The 25,951-nt window shown below is 49.7% G+C and overlaps 2 protein-coding genes across 2 annotated transcripts in view; one reads left to right on the top strand and one right to left on the bottom strand.

The window, feature by feature from the left end:
* PAPPA (pappalysin 1) overlaps window positions 1-11,084 on the top strand; it is a 181,232-nt gene extending 170,148 nt beyond the window's left edge. The window contains exon 22 of the mRNA XM_042052475.1: window positions 4,633-11,084. Within this exon, the coding sequence (XP_041908409.1) occupies window positions 4,633-4,740 (108 nt within the window). The 3' untranslated portion in view covers window positions 4,741-11,084. The remainder of the gene's footprint in view (window positions 1-4,632) is intronic.
* A 7,157-nt stretch (window positions 11,085-18,241) lies between these two features.
* The window catches only part of ASTN2 (astrotactin 2), a gene marked incomplete at its 5' end in the record, with an annotated part of 241,726 nt that continues 234,016 nt past the window's right edge, over window positions 18,242-25,951 (bottom strand). The window contains 2 exons of the mRNA XM_042052782.1: window positions 18,242-19,159; window positions 24,902-25,085. Coding sequence (XP_041908716.1) covers window positions 18,922-19,159; window positions 24,902-25,085 — 422 coding nt within the window. The remainder of the gene's footprint in view (window positions 19,160-24,901; window positions 25,086-25,951) is intronic.

Consider the following 25,951-nt stretch of genomic DNA (forward strand, 5'->3'; position numbering starts at 1 on the left):
AAAAATTCAAGCTTTTAGAACTGCATACGCTGCATGGGGAGCAGCTTAGTCTTCCCAGGCCCTCTAGAGCAGTGCCCTAGGTGTGAACCCACATACCAGTGCCCAGAGCTAAAAGGGGGCTCGCTCTTGCTCTGTTATCTCAAACTGGTGACCTCAATGCTGAAAACCACTGGGAAGACCCTTCCAAGATGCTTTTTTATCCCACAAGGGCCTTGTCAGGGAACAGAATACTCCCTGGTGTTTGAGCTGAGAGGCTCTGGGGAGGCACAGGACTGTGACACTCAGCACAGGCTGCCATACTTATCTCCCAGGCCACACTGCCTGCCGAGGCTCTGCCTGCAGCAGGGCCTCCACAGCCCCAGTGAGGCCTGTCTGGGAGATTTCGCAAACACTTTGGGGCTGAAATCTAACAACAGCCTGTTTCCCAACACTTTGCAGCCCTCCTCCCCTGCTTCCCCCTCCCTGGGCCCGATCCTGCCTGCCCTGGTGAGCCAACCCCAGGCACAGGCAGGAGGCAGAGCCAGGTCAGCCTGATACCAGACTCTATGAGGGACAAGCTCACAGCCTTTGCAGAGCTGTTTTCCATCCCTCCCTGTGCCTGTCTGGGATTTCTCCTGTCAACATTCCCACCAGTTCCCTATAGACTGGCCTTTCTCAGCAGGGATCTGCCTTGGGGTGTCACCAGCCTCTTCAGATAGGTGCATGTAGCAAGGAGTTATGACCTCTCACTCGTTCCATGACCTGCATCCTGATTCTGCGCTGCTCTGTTGCATCGTTTTCTTTGTTCCCACAGTTGGGAGCATGGCATCCAGGACAAATCCAGTCCTGTTTCTAAGAGGCAGCTTGGGTTTTATCCAATGTCTCATCACTCAGTGTGGGAAAGGATGCTTAATGCTTTGGTGGAGAAGGAAGTCTGAGGTCATGCACAGTGCAGTGATGGTGGTGAGTTGGTCGAGGTTTTTTGGATCTCCTGTCAGTTACACCTCGGTGTCTGTGCCAGCCTCCTGCCCATCCTATAAGCCCACACCTGCTGCCCTTGCTCCACAAGGTTCAGAGCAGGATGTGTCATGTCCTGCACACTCCAGGTGATGGGAATGATGGAGGTGGTGTTTCTTTTCTCTCGATGATGGATAGTCTGTGGTCCGGTGTGGTTCTGGTGTGACTCACATTCCCCTGAGCACTGTTGATCCAGTGCCATGACTGTTCTGGATCATCTCCAAGTGCTGTGTGTGTAGGTGTGTGGAGCTGTGTTCTTCACTTATGTCTTTTTCATCCTATTTTAGCTGGTCTGAGCATACAATAATTTGCATTACTTCATCAGGTGTCCAAGACAGGCCCTAAGCTTAATTTTTAGCTTTTTCTTCTCGCCCTCCTATACATTTTCCATGTTTTCTGCATGGGGAGATGGATGTAGGTGAAATGCAGGGCTTGGAGTGTTGAAGGAAGAGGAGCTGACTCCTCACTCCTGGCTCTACAATGGGTCTATCTGGAAATTTCAATGCAGGTCGTGTACTCTGGTAATGAGTTGGGCTTTCACAGACCTGTTTAAAGAGAAAAGAGGTAGTTAATCTTGGAGTATGTATATCTGGGCTCCACACCTAAATGGGCTATCATTCAGTGAAAGGCTCAGCATTTATTATTTCTAGCACATCCAGCAGCTCTATTTCATGGCTGTGTACTCCAGGGGCTGTCACTGTGTGAGCCCAAGGCAACAGACAGTCCTTCTTCTAAGGGGCTTTACAGTTTCTCTGAGCTGGGTACTCCAGACAGTCCCAGAAGATTCTGTGTGTGGGTTAGATTCCCTAAATACCTATGGAAATCAGGTCCTTGGGGAAGTCAAATGTGTATTTGTTGTAAATGTTGTTTAAAGTGGAAAACCCTGTATTACTGCTAAGTTTTTGGAGAATTTTGTCATGTCTAATATGACAGTGGCTGTGCTCATTACCCATAGAAATCTCTGCCTTTTCACATAATAGAAAACTGATCTCTGGAGCTCACTGCCATAAGACAAAACAATTCATCTATCTGGACAATAGCACTGTAAAAATCGAATTGCATAAAAAGCCTTCATAAGGGACATAAAGTGAGTAAGACTGATCTGATCAGGAAGAAACCCTCCTCCATCAGGCTACCCACTGCTGGGAACTGCTGCCGAGCCACGAAGCTGTGTGCTCTGGGGGCCACAGCTCTGCCTCAGAGAAAGCTTCTGCTCCTCTGTCCGTGACCACTACTGGGAGACAATAAACAGCCAGACATTTCTTCTCTAGGGGCTGCATCTCCCCAGGAACTGGCTGTAATGCAGCAGCAATCCAGTCTCCTATGTGCACCTTTCCAGGTTGCTTCAGGGCTGAGCACAGCTTGTGATAAAGCAAAGAGGAAAATGAGGGATTCACCAGGAGAAATGGGAGGAGAGGGAATGAAGGAGGTAGAGCACTTATGGCAACATCAAACTCATGCCAGTTTGGGTGTCTAAGGCTGCTGTTTCAGCACAGAGGAGGTGAGGGGAATGTGAGCTGGTGGTTTGGAGGCAGAGCCATGCAGGGCTCTCTCTCCTGGCTCTGATGTTCCTGCAGGTGAAATGGGAGCATGTTTGGGATCTCCATGCCTGCAGCACATCCCACTTAAGCCTGGACAGCAGCAGAGACAAAGTGCAGTAGGCTGTCACCACTAATTTCAGACACTTTACTGAAATGCCTGAATTGGGTGTGTGGTTGACCTGTGTTCAGTGCAAAGCGTGGATCCACCTTCCCTGTCTCTCCTCTGAATGAAGAGGCCACTTAATCGCCTCTGTCAGCTTGTTACAGGCAAACAGGGAATCCAGGCCAGGGAGAGGAAAAAGCTTGATGAAGACAAATGAAAGAATCAGGTTCCGAGGTCTCGCCTCCAACCAGTAGCTTCATTGTACAACAGGGAGGATTTCTTAAGTCAAAATCATTGCCAAATCCAGATTGAACTGAATGATTCAGGATTAAAAAAAATAGGGGAAAACTCCAGGCGTACTTAAATGTTTTGTTTGAGCATTTTCTAAGTGAAACAAGTTTTTATTTCAAGACATAACTTTTGCTGTGAAATAGCCTTTTTTATTTGTTTGTCTTGAAGGGAAAGGTCAAACCTGAAATGTAGCAGATAATCTAAACCAAAATGTTTCCTTCTACACTGAACAGAAAAACTCAATTTTTATTTTGCATGTATCTTTTCTTTTTCCTTTCCAGTATTTTAATTCAGTCATTAAACAATCCATCCTCAGCCTCCTCCCCAAGCCCCATTGTTTGCAGATTTCTCTGTGTTCCTATCTAAGAATATTCATAACACCGTGATATGAGACAATCCTGCTTGGGCTGGCTTCTGTTGGATCAAGTGACCCTCAAGCTCCTACTGTTTTCTGCAGTTTATAAACTTATTTAGTTGCCAGTTATTTGGGTTCATTTGCTTTTAACTTTTTGGACTCTTTCTTCTCTTTGCAATCTCCATATTTGCGCAATTGTAGATTCTGATTATTCACTGGTTATTTAGTTCGTAAGTCACCAAGGACATGGCTTGATGAGGAGTCATCACCCTATTCCACCTGGAGGGTCAGGTCTTCTGTGAATGGAGTCAAAAACAAGGGGAAGAGGCTCTCTAAGCCCTGATTTGGTGATGAGCATTGGCTATTTAGTGTCTCTGTCAGCATGTCCCTGCCTTAGGCTCCCCAGTTGTGAAACAAAGCTCCACACCCCTCCTTCCCAAATTGTGTGCGTCAGGAGAAAGGCATCCTGGAGAGGGACAGGCAGGGACTCGTGTGGAAGGTCTAGGTGGAGATGACAGCACAATGCTGGGTCCACATTCCCAGATGTGCTGTGGGTGATGCACAGGGAACAGGCAGACTCAGGAGTCGTAGCCTGGAGAAAAGAGTTTGTGAAAGGGAGAGTGAACGTGTGGCAGCAGAGCCGGGGGGAGCAGACGGAGCACACACACAGCCCTCGCTGGGAACGTTGGAACAGGTTGTGACACTGCCTCGGAAGGAGTGTAAAGGAGGGGAATGAGGTCATTTGCTCAGTCTGTGCAGATGGGAGAAATTCTCGGGAATTCACTTCAGGGCAAGTGAGACGCTTGTCCCACTGCCACCCCCTTTTCTGCAGGTGAATACTGTGGTGCAAGAGGCCCAAATCAGCTTTCAGTGGCCAGGCATCGCAGGCTATTGTTTCAGCTCCTTCCCACGCTTCTCCAGAGGGGTCACAGAGAGATAACAGATGGTGAATGCAGCCGTCTCCCACTGCATTCCTTTGCTGTGCCTCAGTGCCCGTTAGCTGCATCTCCTGACCTCAAACACAAGAGGTGTTCAGAGAAGTCTCTGCTGGACTTCACTGATCTGTGAGACAGTGCTTGGTTCTGCTCCTGAGGAATTGAACCCAAGAACATTCATAATTAAGTGCACAAATGGACTTAAGTAAAGCAGCAGCACCCAAACCACAGGGCCTTGGGACCCTCAGTGCAGCAGCAGCTCAGCACTAACATAAATCACTGTAAAAAATAACATAGTTGAAGATTGCAGCTGATCTCTAAAGATTTCACCACAGAGGTCTTTTTTGTTCTCCACGCTGCTGTAGGTGTGTTCCTTCCTTCATGCCTTTGTGTTTTTGGCTTCCTTCCCAGGTGACACCATTTCCTATGTCCTGTGACCTACAAGGAGAGTGTGCTTGCCGGGACCCCAACGCCCAAGAGCACAACCAGAAAGACCTCCGTGGCTTCAGTCTTGGGTAACGCCAAGTGACGTGGAAAGGAGGACCACACTGCTCAAGGCAGGCTAGGAGAGACACCACATCCCTTTTGGTATTGTTTTTAACATTTAGCTGCTTAACTGGATGGCATTTCTGCACCAGGGACCCTTAGAATTCAACCAGTCTGCCTTTAATTTTTGTCCAAGGAGAACTCAAAGTAGGGGTTTATGTATTAATTATATCTCAAATAGTGATGACAAGAAACAAACAACCAAGAGTCAAGTCGAGACGACTTTCATGTATCAAAACAGCATGTTATGCCCATCTAATTTGAACAGTTCATATCTAGATTCAAGGCGAGAAACAAACTATTTATGTACACATATTTATAGAAATAAGTAGAGAAAGAGAGAGAGAAAGAGTGAGAGATTATGATCAACGCAAAAACACTTTCCCCTCCCCAGCACTCACAACTCGGACCGTTCATGGAAGAGGCTGAGCTCTTGGAGGACTCCAAGCTGAGCCTTTTCTGATGCTGAATGCCAAGGTATCGCATGCTCGGTGCACTGTGGTTGGGGTGGGATCTCCACAGGGCTGGGCCTCTTGGCAAGTGACTTGCCAGGCGCCCAGCCAGCTCGAGATGTGGGATGCGTCTGCTCCTCACAGGAATGCTACTTCCAGCCAGGGAGCTCAGCAGACTGCAGTGGCCTTTCTGTACAGCTCCTCCTTCTCTCCCTGCCCTCAAAGAGCCAACAAAAAGCCCTGTTGTAGCCTGCAGGGCTTCTGGGACGTTTCTGTGTGGAGCTGGGCAGGTGGTCCCATGGTGGAGTCAGGGAGTGGGGAGTCTAAGGACTGGCATTGAGGAACATGGCTGATAGCTTCCGAGGAGCAGAGAGGGGAACTCGCGCCCGCCCTTGTCATTTGAGCATGTCTGCTGCTGCTACTCCTGCTGCTATGTCCCATACAAATAGTTTCCTTACTGTGTCAGGACAGGGTGAAAAACAACCCCATGCAACCAAACAATCTGCCTTAAAGCTTACCTACAACCTGCCTTTCAAACCCTCTGGTCTCTTCCTCAGCATTGGGGCAAGAAAACAGGACACCAGCCAGCCAGCCAAAGGAATCTGCTTTCTGGTCTCCACCGTGCCAAGTGGTTCTCTAGGCCTCCTCCACCCCACTCTTATGGTGGTCTGTATCTGACAACCGCTTCATGCTCCTGTTTTCTTGGGAGAGGGGAAGAGGAGGAGGAGACACCTGCCATGAGGAAAGGCCCGCAGGAGACAGTATTAGACTTTTGGCCATATTTGTTAGTATTAAGCTGCCAGGCCAGTGGGTCAGACACTTGGGATAGACGAGGAGCTTAGCTGCTTGTAATCTTTCAGAAAGAAGGGCATTAGCTGCAGCAGACCTCACACTTCCCTGTCATCCTCCTACTTCAGCCCAGAGTGGAACATGTGCCAGACCCTCGGTGATTCCCTTCCTCACGGGGTTCATTACACTGAGTCACTGAGATACCCAGGGCATCCAATGCTGCTGCTGCTGCTGCTGCAGCCCATCCCAGGGAAATCCCAGAGGTCTTTCTAGTGTGGCTTGGGCATGTGTCTGCTGCTTCAAGCTCCTGCTAGGAAGGACACACATCCAAAAGAGCATCCTTCCCAGTGTTAAGTTTGCTTGTTCCTCGGGACTGTCCTGACTTGTACAATCTACTAGTTAAAGACAGAAAGGTTTTTTCTAACTCCGGCTTGATTGAACGTTTAGGCACTGGAGCAAGGCAGAATGGTAAGGGGAGGGGTCATTTAGCTCATGGGGATGGATGTAAAAATGGTTTGGAGAACTAGAAATGGAAAACTGATAGAGCAGTAGGTGCAAGGAACCAGGTTCTTGTTACCCACTGTTGGGGTTGTTTCTATTGGAATAAACCAGAGATGAATCTCAAGAACTAAAGTAGAGGCCTGGAGAGGTGATAGTCGTTAAGAAGGTGAGGAGCTCTCTGTTGTGAAGCTCCAGCTGTTCCTAGAGAAGGCCTGGCCATGGGAGATGTGTGGATGGCTCTGTCCCCTCTGTGCAGAGATGTAGTGGAAAGGGAGGCGCAGTGGGATCAGGGTTCCTTCCATGGAGTTAGACGGAGCATCCTTCAGCTTAAAGAGCAGTGGCATAAGCTTCCACTTTTGCCCCTTGCCTTCTAACTAATATGGGAAGTAAATAACTGTGCAAAGGTTGCTGCTTCCTTCTGCTCCCTTTGCCCTCCCCTGTTCTGTTGGCAGTTTGTTCATGTGCCACCCATCCTTTCGGAAGAGCTCACAAACCCAAAAGCCTTTCAGACTGACAACACATCATGTCCTCAGTGCCTGAGGCATCTCGGCATGATTCCCCCTCTCCATCGCACCCGGGTTTCATCCCAGCAGGGTGAAACTCAGTTCAGCTCCTGAGTGCATCCTGAAAATGCCCTTCCCAGTGTGGAGCTCAGCATGGAGGAGATTTCCCATCTGCTTTTCCCACTTGGACAGTGCCCAGGAGAGACAGGTCTGTACAGACATTATTGCCACTTGCTGCTGTGGGCTCGCAGGAGCTCAAGGCCAGCTGAGCCCCTCTGGCCAGCCAGGACCTGCCCCTGCTTACTGAGCTAGAGACCTCAGCTCAAGGGAGATGGTGGCTTCTCACCAGCACAGCCTCACTCCTCAGCTTCCCTCCTGCAGTCCTGGTGTGCCCCAACTCCCTTTCCCACGGGAAGGCTTTCCATGCTGCTATTTGATTTTTTTTTTTTCTAACTGCCACATTGGCACTGTCCATCTCCTCCAGAAGGGCTGACAGGATCAGGAGTAGAAAAAGTTCTGCCCTGAGTCATGTTAAATCCAATGGCTTTTTTTTTTTTCCATTGGGGCAAATCCCCTCTACATTCCAGGTGCTTTACCAAGCACCCAGAGGGATGCTGAGAGGGGAGCCATGGGGAATGGCCACCTGCTCAGCTCTTGTCCCCTGTGCTCCCAACCTTGGGCAAGGCCAGCTGGATCCTTGGGTCATCTATCACTGTATGGGCCTCAACTGCCCAGTGGAGTCCTAGGAAAGACCCTCCCTGACTGTGGTGGCTGTTGGGTGGAAGGTGAGAGGGACACCACCCACCACCTCCACCCACTGAGCTGGCGGCGTAGGACAACATCAAACCACAAGTTTGGGGGAGGAGAAGAGGGTGCTTGTGCTGGTGAAATTTAGCTGCTCATAAAGTCCAGTTCACATTAGTGCCAAGATCTTCTCTGTCACAGATAGTGAGCCAGGGCTGCACCTTATGTGGGGCCACCAGGGTGTGGGGGATGTCCATGGCCAGCAGGAGGGAAAGCTGGAGCAGAAAGCGGTGAATGGTGCACGGTGGGGTGGGAAACTCCAATCAGCTGCTACCCCTCTCCCTCCCCACCCTCTAGCAGACAGGCTGAGCTGGTGTCCTCCTGCTTTTCTTGCATCTTCCTCTGTCACCCCCAGGCTGAGAAAGGAGGATGGCACCAGAGGATTCTTGGAATCGGGTTCCAGCTACCTCCCTTCCGGTTTCGGTTTCACTTGGTTGTAACTGTCGGTTTGTTCTAGGTTTTACCTGTGTCTAAGAAAAAAAAAAAAAGGGAAAAAAAAAAAGAGAGAGAAAAAAGAAAGCCCCATAGCCAACAAAAGTTTCTTGCTGCAAGTGATTCAAGTGGGGGAAAAAAAGAAATAACATGTGAGGCTTTACAGAGAGGAATAGGAGAGAAAAAAAGAAAACAACAAAACCCCATAAAAAATGGAGAAAAGAAAAAGAAAAGAAAACCCGCATATTCCAAATCCAAGAAGAGCAAAGCCTATTTTTGTGTGTTTGAAAGGAAAACACCGATTCTGCCAGCTGAGTAGAGAGCTAGATACTGAGTGTAGATTTCCCTAGAAGTACCGTGAGGTTTTATAACATTGTCTGGTTTTGTTTTCCTCGTGCGTTGTGATAGGTCCAGGAACTAAGGCTAAGGGGTTATCCCCTGGTATATTGTTGTTTGTGGGGGGAGGGAGGGGGCAGAGTTTGGCTTTTTTTTTTTTCCAGATTATTTTTTTAAGTGTGTATTTGTGCTTATTTTTACGTTATCCAACTGTACATACACATTTAACCAGTATTTCACTGTGCTCTAATTACTGCACTCAGAAGCACTGCACAGTCTGAATCCCGGAGAGCTGCGAGAGACTGGGAGTGAAGGGGGAAGGATAAAGCTGCTACCTGAGCAGACAGGTGATTCCCATTTTGGGGAAGCGGGGTGCTGACCACCCCCTTCCCACACTCCAGCCCGTTGTGCCCATTCAAGGCTGAGCTAGAAGACAGGAGGGGATGGGGTGAAGTCAGCCGAGGCTGGGATGCTCAGGAGGGTTTCAGAGCTGGAATTTTGGCCTTTGAACTGTTTTGGATGCCATGGAAATTCCCAGCCTTTCGGCAGCATTTTGCCCTCCCCTGCCCAATCCCTGGAGGCTCCAGTGAGAGTTGATGGGCATGTTGGTATCACTGGGAGAGGACCACATGACCGGCAGAGATACGCTCTAGGTATCTCTAGATATCTTCATGGTTGTGGGCCCCGTTTTGGTCTCAGTGGTGCAGCTGAGCCGATTTGTTTTACATTTTTTACATGTTACCCCATCCTCTGGGGAAGGCCATCTCCCTGCTGAGGGTGCAGCAGCACTCCTGCCTCCAGGTGACCTTATATGCTGGGCACACCGAAGCCCCCAGAACTGTCCCATTTCCCTGCAAGACCTTGACCACTGAGTTCAGTGGGAGCATGAGCAGAACATCAGCAGGAGCAGGTCCAGGTGGCCCAAGATACATTTCCTTGGAGCTACAGTCAATTTGGGCAACAGGGATTTGGTGTTGGGCTGTTCCTGCCACCTGGGGGGTTCAAACCCCCGTGTTCCTTTCAGCAGGAGAAAAGTGAGGCTTAATGTTTTGTTTCTGTCTTCGTTTGGCAAACTGAGTTTTCCGCTTTTCACCGGATCTACACATCCAAGATTCATTGAGAATGAGAATCACTTCCTCTGAGGCCACACTCAAGAGCTTGGGTTGGCTTCAGGCGTTTGATGAGGAGTCTTGGTGCTGCTAGTTGGTGGTTTTAGTCCTGTTGGGTCGAGATGCGGAGCTAATGAGTCCAAGATTTCTTTGGTTCCCATTCTGGCTTAGTTTTTAGTCTTTTGGTTTTTCCTTCTTTTGGTGAGGCCACCTTCAGCCACCAGTTTCCATCTTCTGAGTGCAAAGAACCAGGGCTTTAATGAAACATTTCACCAGCAATTCAAGAGGGAATTGGAACCGTTGCGGAGTTTGCATTGTACGGCCTCTGTAATTACGTACCTGTCTGCAGATGAGAGGCTGAATTTTGCTCCCATCGAGTCAACACAGGTTTTAATTGTTGTTGACTTCACTGGGAGCAGGATTGAGCCATACTATATATATATAAATATATATATAAATATATATATGATATATATATAATATTACATGTGTAATATTATATATATATCAGTGTAATATTTACAAATAAAACTGTGATCTCGTCTAGAGAAAAATGTATTCATATTACCAACTGCTCTTCCATATTTATGTATCATATTGTATCTTTTTATTATAATTATTATGATTATTATGGTTATTATTATTGTTATTATTATTATGGAATCTTTCTTGGCACCTTTTGGAAGCCACGTCAACCAATACTCCAATGAAGTGCTGAGGATCTATTTTCACAAGAATTCTACTGGTCTACTGTATAAAAGAGAAAAGAAAAAAAAAAAAAAAGAAACAAGCAAGATACAGTTCAACCCTTAATTCTGTACCTCACGCCTGTACGTTTGCTGCTCCAATTTTGGGTTTTATTTTGCGTTCGTTTGTTTTTAACGGATCTAATTTAAGTCTCCAAGCAATATATAAAGATGTAAATAGTAAAGCTTATTTATTAAGATTGTCATCTTTTTTAATTTATATTTACACAATTGTTCATCTAATTTATTTTTTTTCAATACAGTTTTTAACAGTTGTCCTTTTTTTGGTTCATGATGTTTTTAAAATCATTTTCACAGAATTTCTTTATACAGCTTTTTCTCTTTCTTTGAATAAGCAACAACTTCCTCTGGTCTTTCAAAAACAGGTCATGTTTCACTCAAAAAAAAAAAAGTTATGTCAGATTCATCAGAAATATTTTGCCATTGTTGATTCCTATACCCTAAAGTTCTATATTATATAAATATATAATACCTTGTATGCTTAAATATTTAACTGTGTGATTTTGTATATATCTTCATACACATGCTCACACACATATGAGGGTTAATGTCCCCAGATGCTGGGAGAACAGAGAATCAGAAACACAAACAATATAAGCTTGTATTAAAGAGTTCTGAACTGGACCTCTCGCTCTTGCCATGTCTCCTTTGCTTTCGGTCGAGCCGGTCCCGAGCAACGCCCATGGGGGTACCCAGCGTGGTCAGTGAAGGCTGTGGGGTCCCACATCTGGCTGCACAGCTGCACAGCGCCCTGTCCATGTGCTCCAGCTCTTTGCTTTTGGGGCAGGGGGGGTTGAGCACCACCGTGTTTTTCCAGAGGGCTGCAGTGGGTGGAGGGAGGCAGCACTGGTCAGGGCCCTGGGAGCCAATTTTGCCTCCAGTGGATTTGGCTCTGCCAAGGTGATTCAGGTCCTGCTTCCCCCCAGGTAGGCTGGTGGAGATTTTGGTGCGAGAGAGGTTTGAAAATCAAGTTGTCCATATTCTTCTTGTCTTCTTCATCACATGCACAACATATTCATCCAGAAAAGCAGTCCCAGTGGGAGTGTGCCTTGGCTCAGGGGTATTACCTAGGAGGGAAGCAAGGCTGAAAGCAAACTGTGTGCAGCCAGAGAGCTGAACATCCCAATGCACAGAGCCTTTGGACACATGAGAAAACAGACAGATAGAGATGCATCAGTCTCCAGTGGTCTAGAGAGAGCTGGGCTTGCTGTCCCCCCACCAGATCAAGGCCTTGTAAGGTGTACACGAACAATTCGTGTGGGGTGAGGGCAATAGACTGAGGGATGAGAATAAATCATTTATTTTGGGGTTTATTTTTTTACTTTGGCATAAATAAGTCAGTAAAAAAATGTTTTGCATTTTACCCGTGAAAAACCACTGCAACATATTGAGCAACGAGAGACAGAAATCTCATGAGCAAGAATGCACCGTGTTTTCTATACCATCCTAGTCTTGGTCAGTGCATTATTAATGGAGTATAAGTGCATCACGCACAGCACATACTGTAGGTAAAAAGGCCCAGGAACGAGGGATTAAATGGGTTGTGTCTATGGCAATGCACAAATCAATTGGCTGTGTGTTGAACTATCTATTAGGCATTAATAAAGACCTGAAGGTGGGAGCAGCCATGAAGGCAGGGAACAGCGGGCAGCTCACCCCTGCTGGGCTCTGCTCAGCTCCACTCCTCCTGCACGTGCACAACCACCCCAGGATCAATTGGAATGCACAGTCAGAACAACAGTTTCTACTTCCAGGTTACGTGTCTTGTCTGGAGATCAATTGCTAAAGAAACCTGGGGAAATTGCTCTGAACTCTTATGGCAAAACCCTCTCCTGGCTCAAAGTCACAGTTTCTCAGACAGGCATGGCATTGGTGACTGTGGCAATCACATAATCATAGAATGGCTTGGGTTGGAAGGGACCTTAAAGATCATCCTGTAATGGGAAAATGAAGCTGTTAGCAGCAGAAAAATGTCATGTCAAAAAGACATGGAGGCTTAAAAAAGCTTCCATAGGAGGACTGGAATATAGAGATAACTACTCACAAGTGTGAAAAAACCTCCTTTCCATGTAAACAAGGACATCTGAAAATCAAATGAATGTCCAGGCTGGCAGATGTGTGCCCATGGGTTCACTTGCCTGCACACATCTAGACACACAAACCCAGCACACCCTTTCTGTTCCAGCACTACCTTTTCCTGGACTTGTTCATTCCATCTCCTCAGTTTTCTAGTTTCTAAGGCACACACACCTGGAAGGTGAAGAAAAGTGAGCGGTTCTGAGGCCGGAATTCTTCTTTTTGCTGCTCGTTAACTAGCACATCACTGCAGTGGCCCCAAATTTTTCCCTCTGCCCTGAGTTGGAATAACAGCTGCCTACATCATTCAAGTCAACAACCGGCCTAAGTTCCCTGATAAAATGCAGCCAAAGGGCCAGGGTCTTCATTTTTTTTAAGTACAAGTGAGGCAATACAGTGTAAAAATAGTTTTAAAGGTCTTGACAATCTTTTGGCTGACTTCTCTTGGGCCTGGGGAGGATTGTTAGTGGTTAAAAACAACTTCCATGAAATTTCTATTTTTTTCTTTTTTTCAGATAAAAGGTTATTCACAACTTTTTGATCATTTTGCTTATGGTGAATGAAGAACTAATCCAAACAGAAACATCCTCCTTTGTAGCCACCCTCCTTGCCCTGCTTTTAAGATGTTATCTGCCAGTTTATTTATTTATAAATCACTTCCCCAGTCATATCTTCTTTTAAAGCCTAAGAGCCCCATACCTAAGCTCGCTGCTGCTCCCCTTTATCCTCATCCAGCCCATCCAACCCAACTTGTGCTTCATATCCATTGGCATTTTTGATGAAAGAGTTGAGATACGGGGATGGTTCTGGCTGAAAGTCAAAACCCACCTCTGTCTTCAGGCACTCACCTTTGTAACACAGACCTGTTCTTTTCCAAATGTCACCCTAATAACGTGGGTTTTCCCAAGTCCTGGTGCTGCTGTGTTTCCATAAGGCTCCACACCACAGTGCCAGCCAAACAGGCTTGGAGAGATGGGAGGGTGGGCAGGTGCAGGGAAGGGAAAGGGAATTCTTTTTATTGCACTCTTTATTAGTACTGCAATGCTCAAACTTTCCACCCAAGCACTTAAAACCTCCTGACCCTCATAGCACCATAGGAAATGCTCAAGCTGAAGCACGTCATAGTGGTTCAAACCAATCCTTGAAGCCCTGGCAGCTCCTGGTGCCCAGGATCAAGAGCCTGTTGGCAGATTTTTGTGCCCCCCAGCCCAGTGCTGTGAGGGGCACTGGCAAGGCCAGAGCTGCCCAGGGCAGGTCCCCCCACCATGGTGGCACTGTGAGCCATGGTCCTGGTTTAACATCATCACCACCAACACTCAGGGAGGCAGTCAGGCCATGTGTCCTTAGGCAAGTAAACCAGAAACCTTTTCCTTTGTGTCTCCCAGTGCACAAATCAATTCACATCATGATGCTCAGCTTCTGGACAGCTAATCCTGCCTCTGGCCCAGCAGGTACAATGTGTGGTTTACATCCTCCCAGGGCAACAAGGTATGAGCTCACAGGCTACTGAGCCATCCGTGGCACCACAGGACACTGCCACGGCTAAGAATTAGTGCCACTGCAAGGCTTTTTCCCCCCAGGAATGGTGAGGACCTGGGCTGCCCACACAGCACAGCCACTGGCTCTCCCTTGGCTTCTTCCCCAGCCTCAGCAGAGTCCCATCCAACCAACGAAAAACTTAAAAAAAAAAAGAGAAGAAAAGAAAGAAAAAAGGAAAAGCAGAAACCAAACAAATAAATAAAGGAGCAAACGCAGCACTTGACTCCAGAGGCCTCTGCCGTGGGAAGAAGCCGTCCCAAAGTGGTGTGTCATCAGCAGCACAAAAACCCAAACAATCGGCCGCTCTGTGCCCCGTGCCAGCTGCAGCCCAGCCGGGACCAGGGCGGGGGGAACAATGGCCATGGGGACAATGGGGATTGTTCAGGCTCCTCCGGAGGGAACAGCCCCACGTAGCCCTGGGGACCTGCAGCTGTCACCAGCTCTGAGCTGCCAGACAAGTGGCAGATTTCGGGTGCCCTCAAGAAGGGCGTGTGCCCGGTGGGATGCTCATAGGATGCTGGAAGTGGCAGTGAATGCTTGTTAAAGGTTTCTCTGCAGAAAAACCCTCTCCCCATGCTGAGCTGGAGTTTATGGGGTGCTGGGGTGTATGGATGGGGGAAGGAGGGCCAGGCTGTGCAGGATGCACCCATGGCTGCTCTATCAGCGCTGTTACCTGCACACACACTCACTGCAAAGACACATGGAGAAGGTTTCTCCTTTTGACCTTAACTCTTCCTAAAGCTGATCACTCTGTCCAGGAGCCATTGAAGCCAAGCTACCCATCCCAGCCATGCCACTAGGGAAATAATTTCAGCTTTCCAAATGGATGTGGGCAGTTTATCTATTAAACCTGGATGATGGCATCATTTTTCCACTCTCCCCACTTGCTTTTCATGTTTCATCCACCCCTTGGTGCTCTCCCACCCAGGACAGCATCACCCCTGGTCTGCCAAAGCCCAGGCAGTGGCACAGCAAAGTCAGGGTATCGGCTGGCAAAAGGAACCAGCTCCTAGGGCAGCAGCAACTTCCTTTGGAGCTGGGATCCCTTTTCCCCGAGGGAGCCAGAGGAGTGGCAGGGGTCTGTGTGCGTGTACACTATGGGGCACAGGTCCATCTGCCAGCATTGCTGGGCTATGACTACAACTGTTTATCTTGAAAGCCAGAGGGTTACATTCTCCAAAGTTTCCAGGGAGAAAATACAGACCCTTCCTTTCAGCTGTGTGCTGGAGGATGTGTAACCTCGATGAATTCCTCGGTTTTGTTTGGCTTGGGTGCGCTATGCCAGGTAACATCACCAGCCAGAGGCTCTCCTGGCTTTGATCTGGGAGCTAGGTGTGCTTCACGACAGGTTAATGGCCATCAAACTCCGCAGCCCAGAGTCTGGACTCTTCCACCTGCTCTGTACATATTAACACGGGCTCACACACAACTCACTCTGTACATGTACCCGCACGAACAGCCGGTCTCACCATGGATGCAAAGCAAAGCTCCTCAGCAGCCTTCCAAGGTAAGCAAACCAAGCCTCTGCAATGGACACAGCTGCCATGTGGATCCAGGGGACAACCAGCCTGTCCCTGTGCTGCTCCTGCTATGTTCCCAGTCAGGGCTACCAGAGCTGAAGGTCTCCTTTCCATCACCATCTGCAACAAAACATCCCCATGCTGCAGCTCTGCGAGGGACGGGCATCCCAGGTGCAAAAAACATCGTAGTGTCACTGTGGGGGAGCTCGCAGTGTCAGAGTGGAGAAAAACACGCTGAGGGCCAGCCAGCCAGCCAGCCAGCTGCCTTGTATTTTGGCTGGCATCTCCTGTTCCTAACACCTAGCACCACACTCACAATGGAGAGGAATCCCAGGGGCAGCATTATCCCTGTCACACCTCCACTCCAGTCAGAAAACACAGGCAATTTGTTCCTTAGGTTGATCAACACTGGCTCTCGCCTGAAGCGAGACCACAGAGCTGCTCCCCATCGCCGTGTGCTGCATGGGCCTTCCAAGAGAAATGAATCATCTCCCAGCCAAGCAAACAAAAACAAAATAAAACCCTGTGTTTATAAAGTACAGGGAAAGGCACAGCTGTGGGCCAGAGCCTTGAGAAAACAAGACAGCTTCAAAGCACCTGGAGCTGCACCCGGTGAGCAGCAGGGACAGCACGGACCGGCCAAGCTCCCTGCGGCTGCTGCTGGTCCTGACAGCCTTGGCCTGCGCTGTGTCCTGCCGAGCGTCCAGGGGGACCTGTCCTACAGGCAGTGGAGCCACTCTCTGCTCTGCCAGTGGCAGGAGGGGAGGATCATAGAGCCACAGAATCATGGAATATCCTGAGTGGGAAGGGACCCAAAAGGACCAGAGTCCAGCTCCCGGCCCTGCACAGACCCCCCAACAGCCCCACCCTGGGCATCCCTGGCAGCGCTGTCCAAACGCTCCTGGAGCTCTGGCAGCCTCGGGGCCGTGCCCATTCCCTGGGGAGCCTGGGCAGTGCCCAGCACCCTCTGGGGGAAGCACTCAGCTTAAACTCTCAGCCTAAACCTCCCCTGACACAGCTCCAGCCATTGCCTCAGGAATTGTCACTGGTCACCAGAGAGGAGAGATCAGTGCCTGCCTCTCCATCGGCCCTTGTGAGGAAGCTGCAAAATGTGGTATCGTTTCCCCTCAGTCTCCTCTTCCCTAGGTTGAACAAATGAAGTGATCTCAGCCACTCCTCATATGGCTTCTGCCCTTCTTCACCATCTTCATGTTCCTGCTTTGGACGTTCTCCAATGGCTTTAGATCCTTCTTATACTGTGGCACTCAAAACTGCACAGCAGTCCCAGTCACTCTGCATCAGTGGCTCCAATGAGAGATTTGAAGGTTTTCACCCCCCAGAAGTGCACACACTGTATCCTGGCAGCATGTGAAATGGGCAGCTCACTCTGACACCAGTCTGGGCACTGGCCAGGCACCACCACGTTGGCATTTTGAGGCTTTTGCTGGGTGTTGAGGCAGCTCCAACCACAAATGCAAAGTCTTCATTTGACTGCAACAAATCACGGTCATCTCCTTCATCCCCACAAGCAAACTCCAAGGCCACCAGTCACCCTCAAAGGGCAAAGGGATGGTGAAGGGGCAGCAGCAGTGCTGGGCACTCAGATTTTAACACATGGTGATGTCATGGCCCCTCCTTGGTCTTCGTTTTCAGTGTGGTACGAGCCTCAGTGACACAGAGGCCATAGCCCAGAGCCCTCAGTGTCATCCTCCTCTCTCTCTCCATCAGAAAAAGGGATTTAGATTAAAAATTAAGAACCTCAGGCAACCTGCAATGCTTTGGGGTTTGTCTCACAGGCAGCAATGTCACAGAAGTTTTCTGTGAACTCCAGCAGGACTTTGACCAGGTACTGGCATCATTCCCAATGCACATGAATGTGGCTCAAATGAAGAGACATAACCAAAGAGGGGAAAAAAATAGAGGAGTTTGGAAGGAACAACCAGAATTATTTGAGTGGGTGCAAGTCGGGCAAATAGGTTTAGCTCAAGAAGAAAAAGGTCTCTGGCTGAACCTTCTCCACATCAAATCCTGCACCTTTGTTTGGTTTCAAAACATTTTTGTTTTGAAACTCACCTCCTGTTTGCTTCGATGTTAAAGGGTTAACTAACCTGAAAAACTAAACAAAACTATTTGCTTTGGGCTGACTAAACTGATTCATTCAACCTACACTCTTCCCTCTTCTCTCTCCAGGTTCGTTGTTTCGCTTCAAAAAGGAAAAAGCAATAGCTTTGAGCTGACCTGATTTTTGTATTTTTTCCCCTCTCACCCTCCCACACTTTCTGGTTTGGCTACCAGGCTGAGAAATCCATTACCCACAGGGAGCCCAGGCCAGCCTAACCCACATCTGACAGTAAAAGAAACCAGATTCTCCATGTCTTTTTAGCCCCTGGCTTTCTTCATGGGCTTTCCCACACGCTCCCAGCTCCCACTGGGACCAGTGGCTCTGCTGGGTGTTGAGGAGAGAAGGACTCTGGGCAAAAGGCCGCACTTTTCCCTCCTTTCTATGCACGCAGCTCTTGGGGTCCCTCATCTCAGCCACATCCCAGGAGTGGCCATCAGCGATGTCCTCCCCAGAACCGAAACCCCACGAACGCCCAAGCAGAGGTGAGACCGTGCCAGGAAGAAACACCAGTGAGACAGCCAAGATGGACTTAATATGAATCTTTAATGCACAGAACAAGCTGCCGGGAGCCTTGCGAACGAAGGCTGCGCGCGGAGCCGCCCCGTCCACTCGGAGCGCTGCAAAAGCCCAGCTTGCCTGCAGTGTCCCGGGCACCTGCCTGCCTTCCCCCTCCGGGACCCTCGCTGGCAGCGCGGTGTCACCGGCCACCCACGCCACCTTCTCCTGGCGTCCTCGGCCACCACAGCACCGGGGTCTCTCGCCCCACAGCTCCTGCCCGGTGGCAGCGCAGGCAGGGCAGGCAGGGAGGGGGTCACCCTGCACCCAGCAGCTCCCCTCTGCCTGGCCCTGGCCTCGAGTGGGTATCTCCTCCTCCCAGGGTTTTGGAGTGTGTAGTCCAGGAAATTCAGTAAGAAAAGATTAAAAAGGAGAGGCTTTTATGCTGAGTCAAATTAGGTAATTTCTTTTTTTTTTTTCACTCTTGAAAAATTAAAAAAAAAAAAAAAGGGAAAAGAAATAAAGTCCAACTTGCTCATTTCTTGTTTCTCTGCCATCTGTGTGAGAAAGTCCTGTTTGGCTTCGCTGTCCCCTTCCACCCCCTCTGAACATCGCCCGACCCCAAACCCCACCAGCCACTCAGCACATCACAAGTCCTCTACTCCTCGGAGTCCCTTTGCCTCCCACAGCTCCAGGCCCGCTCCTTCCCTCACCGCCCCTTGGACTCCCCGTAGGTGTTGCGCAGCATGGAGACCATCTTCTCCTCGCAGGTGACTTTGGTGTCCTTTAGGATGCTGTACCAGACCATGCCGGGCGGCCGGACCTCCTCGCTGCGGCAGAACAGGTAGGGCATGGTCTCAGTGCGGCTCTGGATGTAGGCACTGCGCAGCAGCGTCGAGCAGTGGCTGCTGACCTTCTCCAGCCTCCTCAGGATCAGATGAGCCTTCCTGGAGGGGACAGAGGTGGGAACAGAGCAGTGCGGGAAAAGCACAGGGGAGAACAGGAGTCCAAACTTCGGCTTTCTGCCACCAGCTCTGTCTTGTGACAAGAATGGACGAGACCCAGTGCCTAAGACATTGTCTTTCCTATTTCAAGTGGAGAGACACCCTGTCTTTCCCAAAGTTCTGGTTATATCTACCATTTCACCCCACCAGGATCCACTGGAGCAGCTTGTGTGCCCTGGGGACAGTCTGCCCCAGCTAGATTGTCACCACCACCACATGATCCTGGCCAGTTCCAGCACATGTGCTGGCCCCACCCTGGTGAGACCCCCAGAACCTTCCTGCTCCTGACTGATGAGCCCAGCCCTCCCCTTTCTGATTTCCCAAGTCTGCAGGAGGCAAACGGCCCAAAAGGACTGACACTAGAAGAGTGAGGAAAAAAAAGCACAACACATTAAGACAAAACAAAATAAACCCGTAAAAAACCAAGAATCCCCTTGTGGGAGTCTGCAAAGTGCTAAATCAAACAAAGGGAGGGAAGAGGGTTTACTTCAGTGGTCTGAAAGTCTCAAGATCACAGATTATTTCCTCTCCCTCTGGTGCCACAGGAAAGCTCTGGATTCAGGAGTCGGGGATTTCGCAGTTCCTGCAGGAATGTAAATTCCCGATAATGGTATGTCAGGGGCAGCACTGTCAGTCAGCAAGGCATAAACATGGGGATTATTTGATTATGAAAGCTGAGTGGTGTTGCAGCTCAGGCTGTGAGCTCCCAGCCCGGGGGGAAGCGTTGTGAGCCTGATGTCCAGGGATGGGATGCCAGGGAAGGGCTGGTCAGGGTCACCTCAGCACCAGCAGAGGGCAGGGGTGGCAGCAGGAAGCGAGAGGGCATCCTGGCATCCCCAGCCAGCTCGGGCCTCTCCCTTGGGAGTACGAACACTGGATGAAAGGCTGTAGGAAACCACTGCTCCTCCAGGGCTGCACATGGAAAACTGTCCCACTCCTCCCCAGGGTGATGTGCTGTGGGTCAGCTTGGAGGGCAAAGGAAGAGCAAAGGAAGAGCAAAGGAAATTGGCCCTTCTTAGACAACACTCCATGGTATCCATTTATGGATTTCATCCACAAAAACAACCCAGACTGGGCAATTTGAGCCCTGTTAGCTACAGTCACATCTATAATAATGATGCCATGGACTGAGCTGTGCCCAGCTCTGACACAACACCTCTACTCATGTTACTCTCCGTGGCAGCCACTTGACCTTCTACAGCATATGGTGCTCCCACCACTCACCAAGACCTGACACACTGCCACGAACAGGTCCTGTGCTGCTGCATGTGCACCTCTTGGAGTCACCAATTCCATGATGGCGTTAGGTGCTTTTGGTGAAGACTGATTGATTCAAGCTCAGCTCAGCTGCAGACCAAAGTCTGTAGTGATTGTCACTAGAGTTGGCAAACTTCAACAAATCACAGTCACTGCAGCTTGAAGGGACCAAAAGTCATCACCTGTGCCACTTCCTGCTGGGATCAACCTGCCTGGATGAATTTCTGACCTGTTCCTAGAGTCAGGAGCTGGTGATCCTTCCAGTGCTCCCCATCCTAACGCTGATAAATTGTTTCTTAACATCTGCACTGATTCTCCCTTTCAGGAAAGGCTGAACAAGCACAGTACCCACACCACCTCAAAGGATGGACTTTTATGTGAGCTGACCATGCTCAGGAGGAGATCAATCAGCCAGAAGGATCTCACGGAGGAGAACTCTCATCTCTCTAAGGCCACAGCTCCACGATGACCCAGATTTGTCATAAAGCAGCTCCAAAATGGGGTACTGGCCCTTCCCCAGCCCTTTAGCTTGTGCTCATGCTGGTGTCCATGGACCTGAACTCTGTGCCAACATGGGGAAGTTGTTTATTCAAAGGCCAAACAAGCAACGATTGGATTTTCCCCCCAAACTGGTTACTATTCCAGCTCACCACAAGGCCTCTCCCAGCCACAGCAAGGGGGAGCAATGAGGAGGGCCCATGACCAGCCCTTGAGGCAAACCCTGGTGGTGGGTAACCAACAACACCACAAGGAATGGATGTCTCAGCTGGCCAGTGGCTGTCTGCTGGCCACGCTCTGCCTTCCTCTATTCTTCTCACCACTTCCCCTATCCTACCCTCCACCGCTTTCCTCACCCATCTCTCATTTTTTTCCCACACAACCTGCCTTTGCCTTGGCCTTCTCTACCTTCCCATTTTCATTCCTTGCTCCACCACGCTTCAATGATCTTCTGGATATTGCTAGAACTCACCACATTATCCTTGCTTCCTGATACATACTCAGGTCTCTTATCCAGGCAAATATTCCTATGTGTGAGAAGCAGCTCAAGGATGGCAAGAAATTCAGGGGTCAAACCACCCCAACCTGCTGGTGCCAGCTGTGCCAGAGGCTGTGCTCCTTCTGGAGCTGTCTCCACACACCTGCTGCATCCACAGCTCTCTCGGTGTGGTCAACCCCAGGAAAAACCCTTGTTTAAGGATGGAATGTGGCACATGATGGGTTGGCTCTATGACAATACTGAAAACACACTGAACTGTGGTCACAGAGGAGACAGGGTGATGGGGGAGAGGGAATCAGGCCCCTCGCTTTTGATGTCCAGTGCCAAAGCTCCAGTTTTGATGGGTTTCACCACTTTGAGTCATTTACTTCAGCGGGGTAATGAAGTCATGTGTAAATGTTAGATTTAGCTTTTGGCTGTCAGCTGTTCCCTCTTAAAAAAAAATAAGGAGGAAGAGAGACAAGAGCGGGTGAGGGGAGGGGTGAGAAAGAGAGAGAGGCTTTCTGGTGAAGACTGGGTAATAAATTACAGGAGCAGTTCTTGGGCTGCCAATTTAACACCATAAATCAAGGCCTGGGTATTACCCAAGTGCTCCCTACGGAGGGCTGTCGGGTCAGAACGACCACCTTTTCAAATACTGGAAATGAAATCTTCCTAAATGCTGACCAACCTCATCCCTGCCAGCAATGGCAATTTATTGCCTTATTAAAGGGCAGGAATTGGGAGGGGACAGCAGGGGAGCGAGAGGGGAGTCACTCTCCTGTCTGCCTGTGGCCAGTCCCCAAAGGGAAGAAGTGACCCCCTTCCCCCTCAGCCCATGCCCCAGATGGGGATGCCCCCATGCTGGTGTGGGCCAGTGGTGCTCTCCCTCCCACCACACACGCACCACAGCAGCCAGGGACTGATTCTGGACTGCACTTAGGTGGTGGATTTATGAGGTCACAGTACAGTCACAAATGATGAAGAGGGGGGGTTTAAAAATCCTGACAGCTCTAAGCAGCCACTTCCCTCTGCAGTGCCCCGTGGCATGGTGGGGGACAGGAAAAGGGAGAGGATGGGTGTCTGCTGCCGGGGCACTTTCCAAGGGCTCCTGCATGAACCAGTGTTCCCACTGCACAGGGGACGGGGCACTGAGGTCCCTGCTGCCAGCCCCGGCTCTGCAAGGATATGCCTGAGAGTAGGAGCCTCCTGTTCTGCCCAGTGCCAGGGGTGCTCCTGCCGGGATGCTCATCCCCCTGCTGCACAGGGGACAGCCAACACTCACCTTGAGGGCTGATGTGGGATAAAAACATATCCAGAGCCAGCCAAACCCTGCCCTGCCTCACCTCGGAGGGAGGTACTAAAAGAGGGTGAAGCAGCATGAAGAGGCCAATAAAATATGATACCTGCCTGAAGGAAGGATGAGATTCCTGAGACTGCAGGGAGAGGGTGGTTGCCTGGCTGCTGTGTTGCTGTATGAGGTGCTTTTGTCATAAATTCAGATTTTCCACTCTACTGAGAACTGACCTGGGTCTTTCAGATCCTCGTGTGCAAGGACAGTGAGTCCAGGACTTGACGGCCTCTTATCACAGCCTCCCATCAGAACATTGCATTCTCCCTTGTACCAGAAGTCAGCTGCTCTGGAGATGCACTTCATGTCCCTTGGCCAGCCTGGCTGCCTGCCTGGGTGACTGGCTGGAGCAGGGGACAGGTTGTCAGCCCTGGGCTGATGCCACATAGTGACCCCAGTGTTGCTGGTAGCCACAAGTAGGGGCTCGGGGAAAAAAAAAAATTAACTTAATTATTTGTTCTGCCTCCTCCTAAAAGCCATACCCTGCTTGCAGTGGTCATAAGAATCGGCCTGCAAACACAGTAAGAGAAAATAATAGTGAAATCTCCCCATGGCTGTGTTAGGAAGCACACTGGCTGCACGGATCCAGAGGTCTGGATGCACAGTAGCATTAAAATTCACTGATTTAGACAGATTCTTCTGTCTTGTTGGAACAAATTAACTGTGTGAGATTCACTCGGTGCCTGTGAGAGGAATGGGGGGAGCAGGAAAGGGGCTGTTGTTGCTAGAGGAGATGAGCAGGATGAGGCAAGCCAGGTGCTGAGATGACCATGGAAAGTCCTGGTTTAGGGCCACCTATGAGCTAAGTTTTTAATGTCTCTTTAATGTAAACGGTCTGGCTGGGACATCTGGCTGTCAGTGTGTCTTCTTGCCAGCAGCTGTTTGCAGTAACCTGTGGCTTTCATGGAAACTGGGCTCACGAGGAACCTCAGTGTGATGTATTTATTACACAGAGGCAATCGACTCCCCTCTTGTCACTCCGTTTTACGAGTGAACATTTACTGTGAAGCCGAGGCTCATCTGATAAACATTTCAAGGTACAAAAATGAACGTCCCCCTGGGAAGGAGAACAGTCTGTCAATTAAAATCCTATTACGAGATGGCCTCCCTTCGCAAAAAAGAATCCTCGTTGCTTCCTGCTATGTCAATGCCTCTGCTTCTGTCCAAGCTCCCTGAGAAGCCAGGCTGGATGGCAGAGCTTCTCTCTTGTCACGAGCCTGGCACTAGCTGCCTTGGCTTTTATAGATTCATCCCCTTGGCTGCAAGTCACATATTTCTCAAGTACAGACCAGGGGCAGAGGAGTGATGTGAGGAGCTCCCCTGGCTCGGTGAGGACAACAGCCAGCAGCCAAATCGACCGTGGGCTCCAGATGTAGCTGGGTCCTGAGTCTGGCAGTTTAAATGTCACCCTGCTGTCCCATGGCTTGATGCAGGTATTGGGTTGGACAGCAACCTTCAGTGGTTGGATCTCAAGTAACAGGGGAAATAAGGATGTGTAAGAAGCAGCTGATGGTTCCCAGGGATTCAGAGGTAAAGGAACAATTGCAAAGCACAAACAAGCCTGCAGTGTCATCAGAGAGGGAAGGCAGTGGGAAGGATGAGAATGGCTCTGTGTGAGAGGCCAATGAACTACCAAGGTCATCCCTGGAGGAGGATGATCCCCAGGCCAGCTTGGATCTATGTCCAGGAGGGGTGTCAACAGTTGTGAGCTGCCATCCTGGTACTATGGAGAGATCCTCAGTGACATCCAACCAGCAGATAGGAGAAGGAAAAACTTTTCCAGGCCTATATTACATCCTTTGCCCCCCACTTCCCAGTGTTTCCAAGCTCCCACTCATTCAAAGCATCACCCACTTGTTTGTATCACTGGATGACACAAACATTCATGCAAAGATCCCCCCAGCTGCCAGGTGTCCCACCAGTATTCATCCAAGGACCGAGCAGGACCTGGTGGTCCAAGGGGATGCAGGACAGCTTGGTGAACACCAAACGGGGACTTCTCTTAGCTACAAGGAGAAGGCAACGGGGTCACATCCACAGTGCTGAGCAGAGGCATGCTCTGGGCATGGGGCAGGGCAGGACACAAGGAAGGGACAGGTACCTGGGCCCCAGCTCGTCCTCACTGCGCCAGACGAAGTCCCCAAACTTCTCGTAGTGGGAGTTGTAGTGGTGCTGGACTCGGAAGAGCATGGAAGCAGAGACCTCCATCAGGGTGTTGTAGGCTGTCTGCTGCTCCTTCCCACTCGTGTAGCCGTTGTAGAGGTTGTAGATTTTGTCAGCTATCTCTGGAAAGGATCAGGGCACGGGATTAATGACCAGCTGAAGGTGCTAACATGGGAAGAGGAGGAGAAGAGCCCTTGGCAGGGCCAGCAGCAGGGGCAGGCAGCTGGAATGGCTGCCAGTCCCTTGGGGCTGCCTGCAGCAGGGCTCAGTGACTGGAGAGCATTGAGCAATTCCTCAGGCTGATCCTGCAGTGGGTGCCCTGCACGAGCAGAGCTGCCCCTAACACTCCAGCAATACTCCGTGAAGGAGCAGGAGGAGGAGAGGCAGGCACAGCCTTCTCCTCCCAGGAAGGGCAGGCAAGCTGCTCCCAAATTCACCAAACCAAAAGCCATTCACAGCTATGGTGCTAAAGAAGAAATCAACACTATTGATCCCAGGGTGGTCCTTCAGCCAGAAATGCAGCACCTCATCATTGTGGGCATTGGCTGGAGCAGCTCAGATGTGTTAAACAAGAGCATTAACTCTATGCTGGAGAAAAAACATCTCAATTTGGAGAAGAGAAATGCACAAAACTGCATCTCCTTCCTTCTCCTTAGTCTCCTGTTTGCTGCTTTTTCATGGGAATGCTTTTCTTATTGAATGTGCAGCTAAGCACTAACCAAAACTTTCTTCTGTGTGATATTCCCAAGGGAAAGCAAGCAAGAAAGAGAACAGGTAACATGGTGGTCACTTAGAGGAATCCTTTTAAATCTGAAAGCAGCCAGGTGCTCTGGGTTGGGGGTAAGGACAAGTGGGACCAGCTTCAAAACTGAACAATGCAAATGTGCAAAAGTAGCTGGGCTTTTATCAACATTTCTGTTTCCAAACTGAGACAGCTGCCCCCAGCATCCCTTCAAGCACCCAGAGCCAATGGTGCCCTGCATGGCGC

The sequence above is a fragment of the Corvus kubaryi genome, unplaced genomic scaffold (genome assembly GCF_017639235.1).
Source record: "Corvus kubaryi isolate FWS band 111438036 unplaced genomic scaffold, C.kubaryi_AGA036_p1.0 78, whole genome shotgun sequence".
In the NCBI taxonomy this organism is placed as follows: domain Eukaryota; kingdom Metazoa; phylum Chordata; class Aves; order Passeriformes; family Corvidae; genus Corvus; species Corvus kubaryi.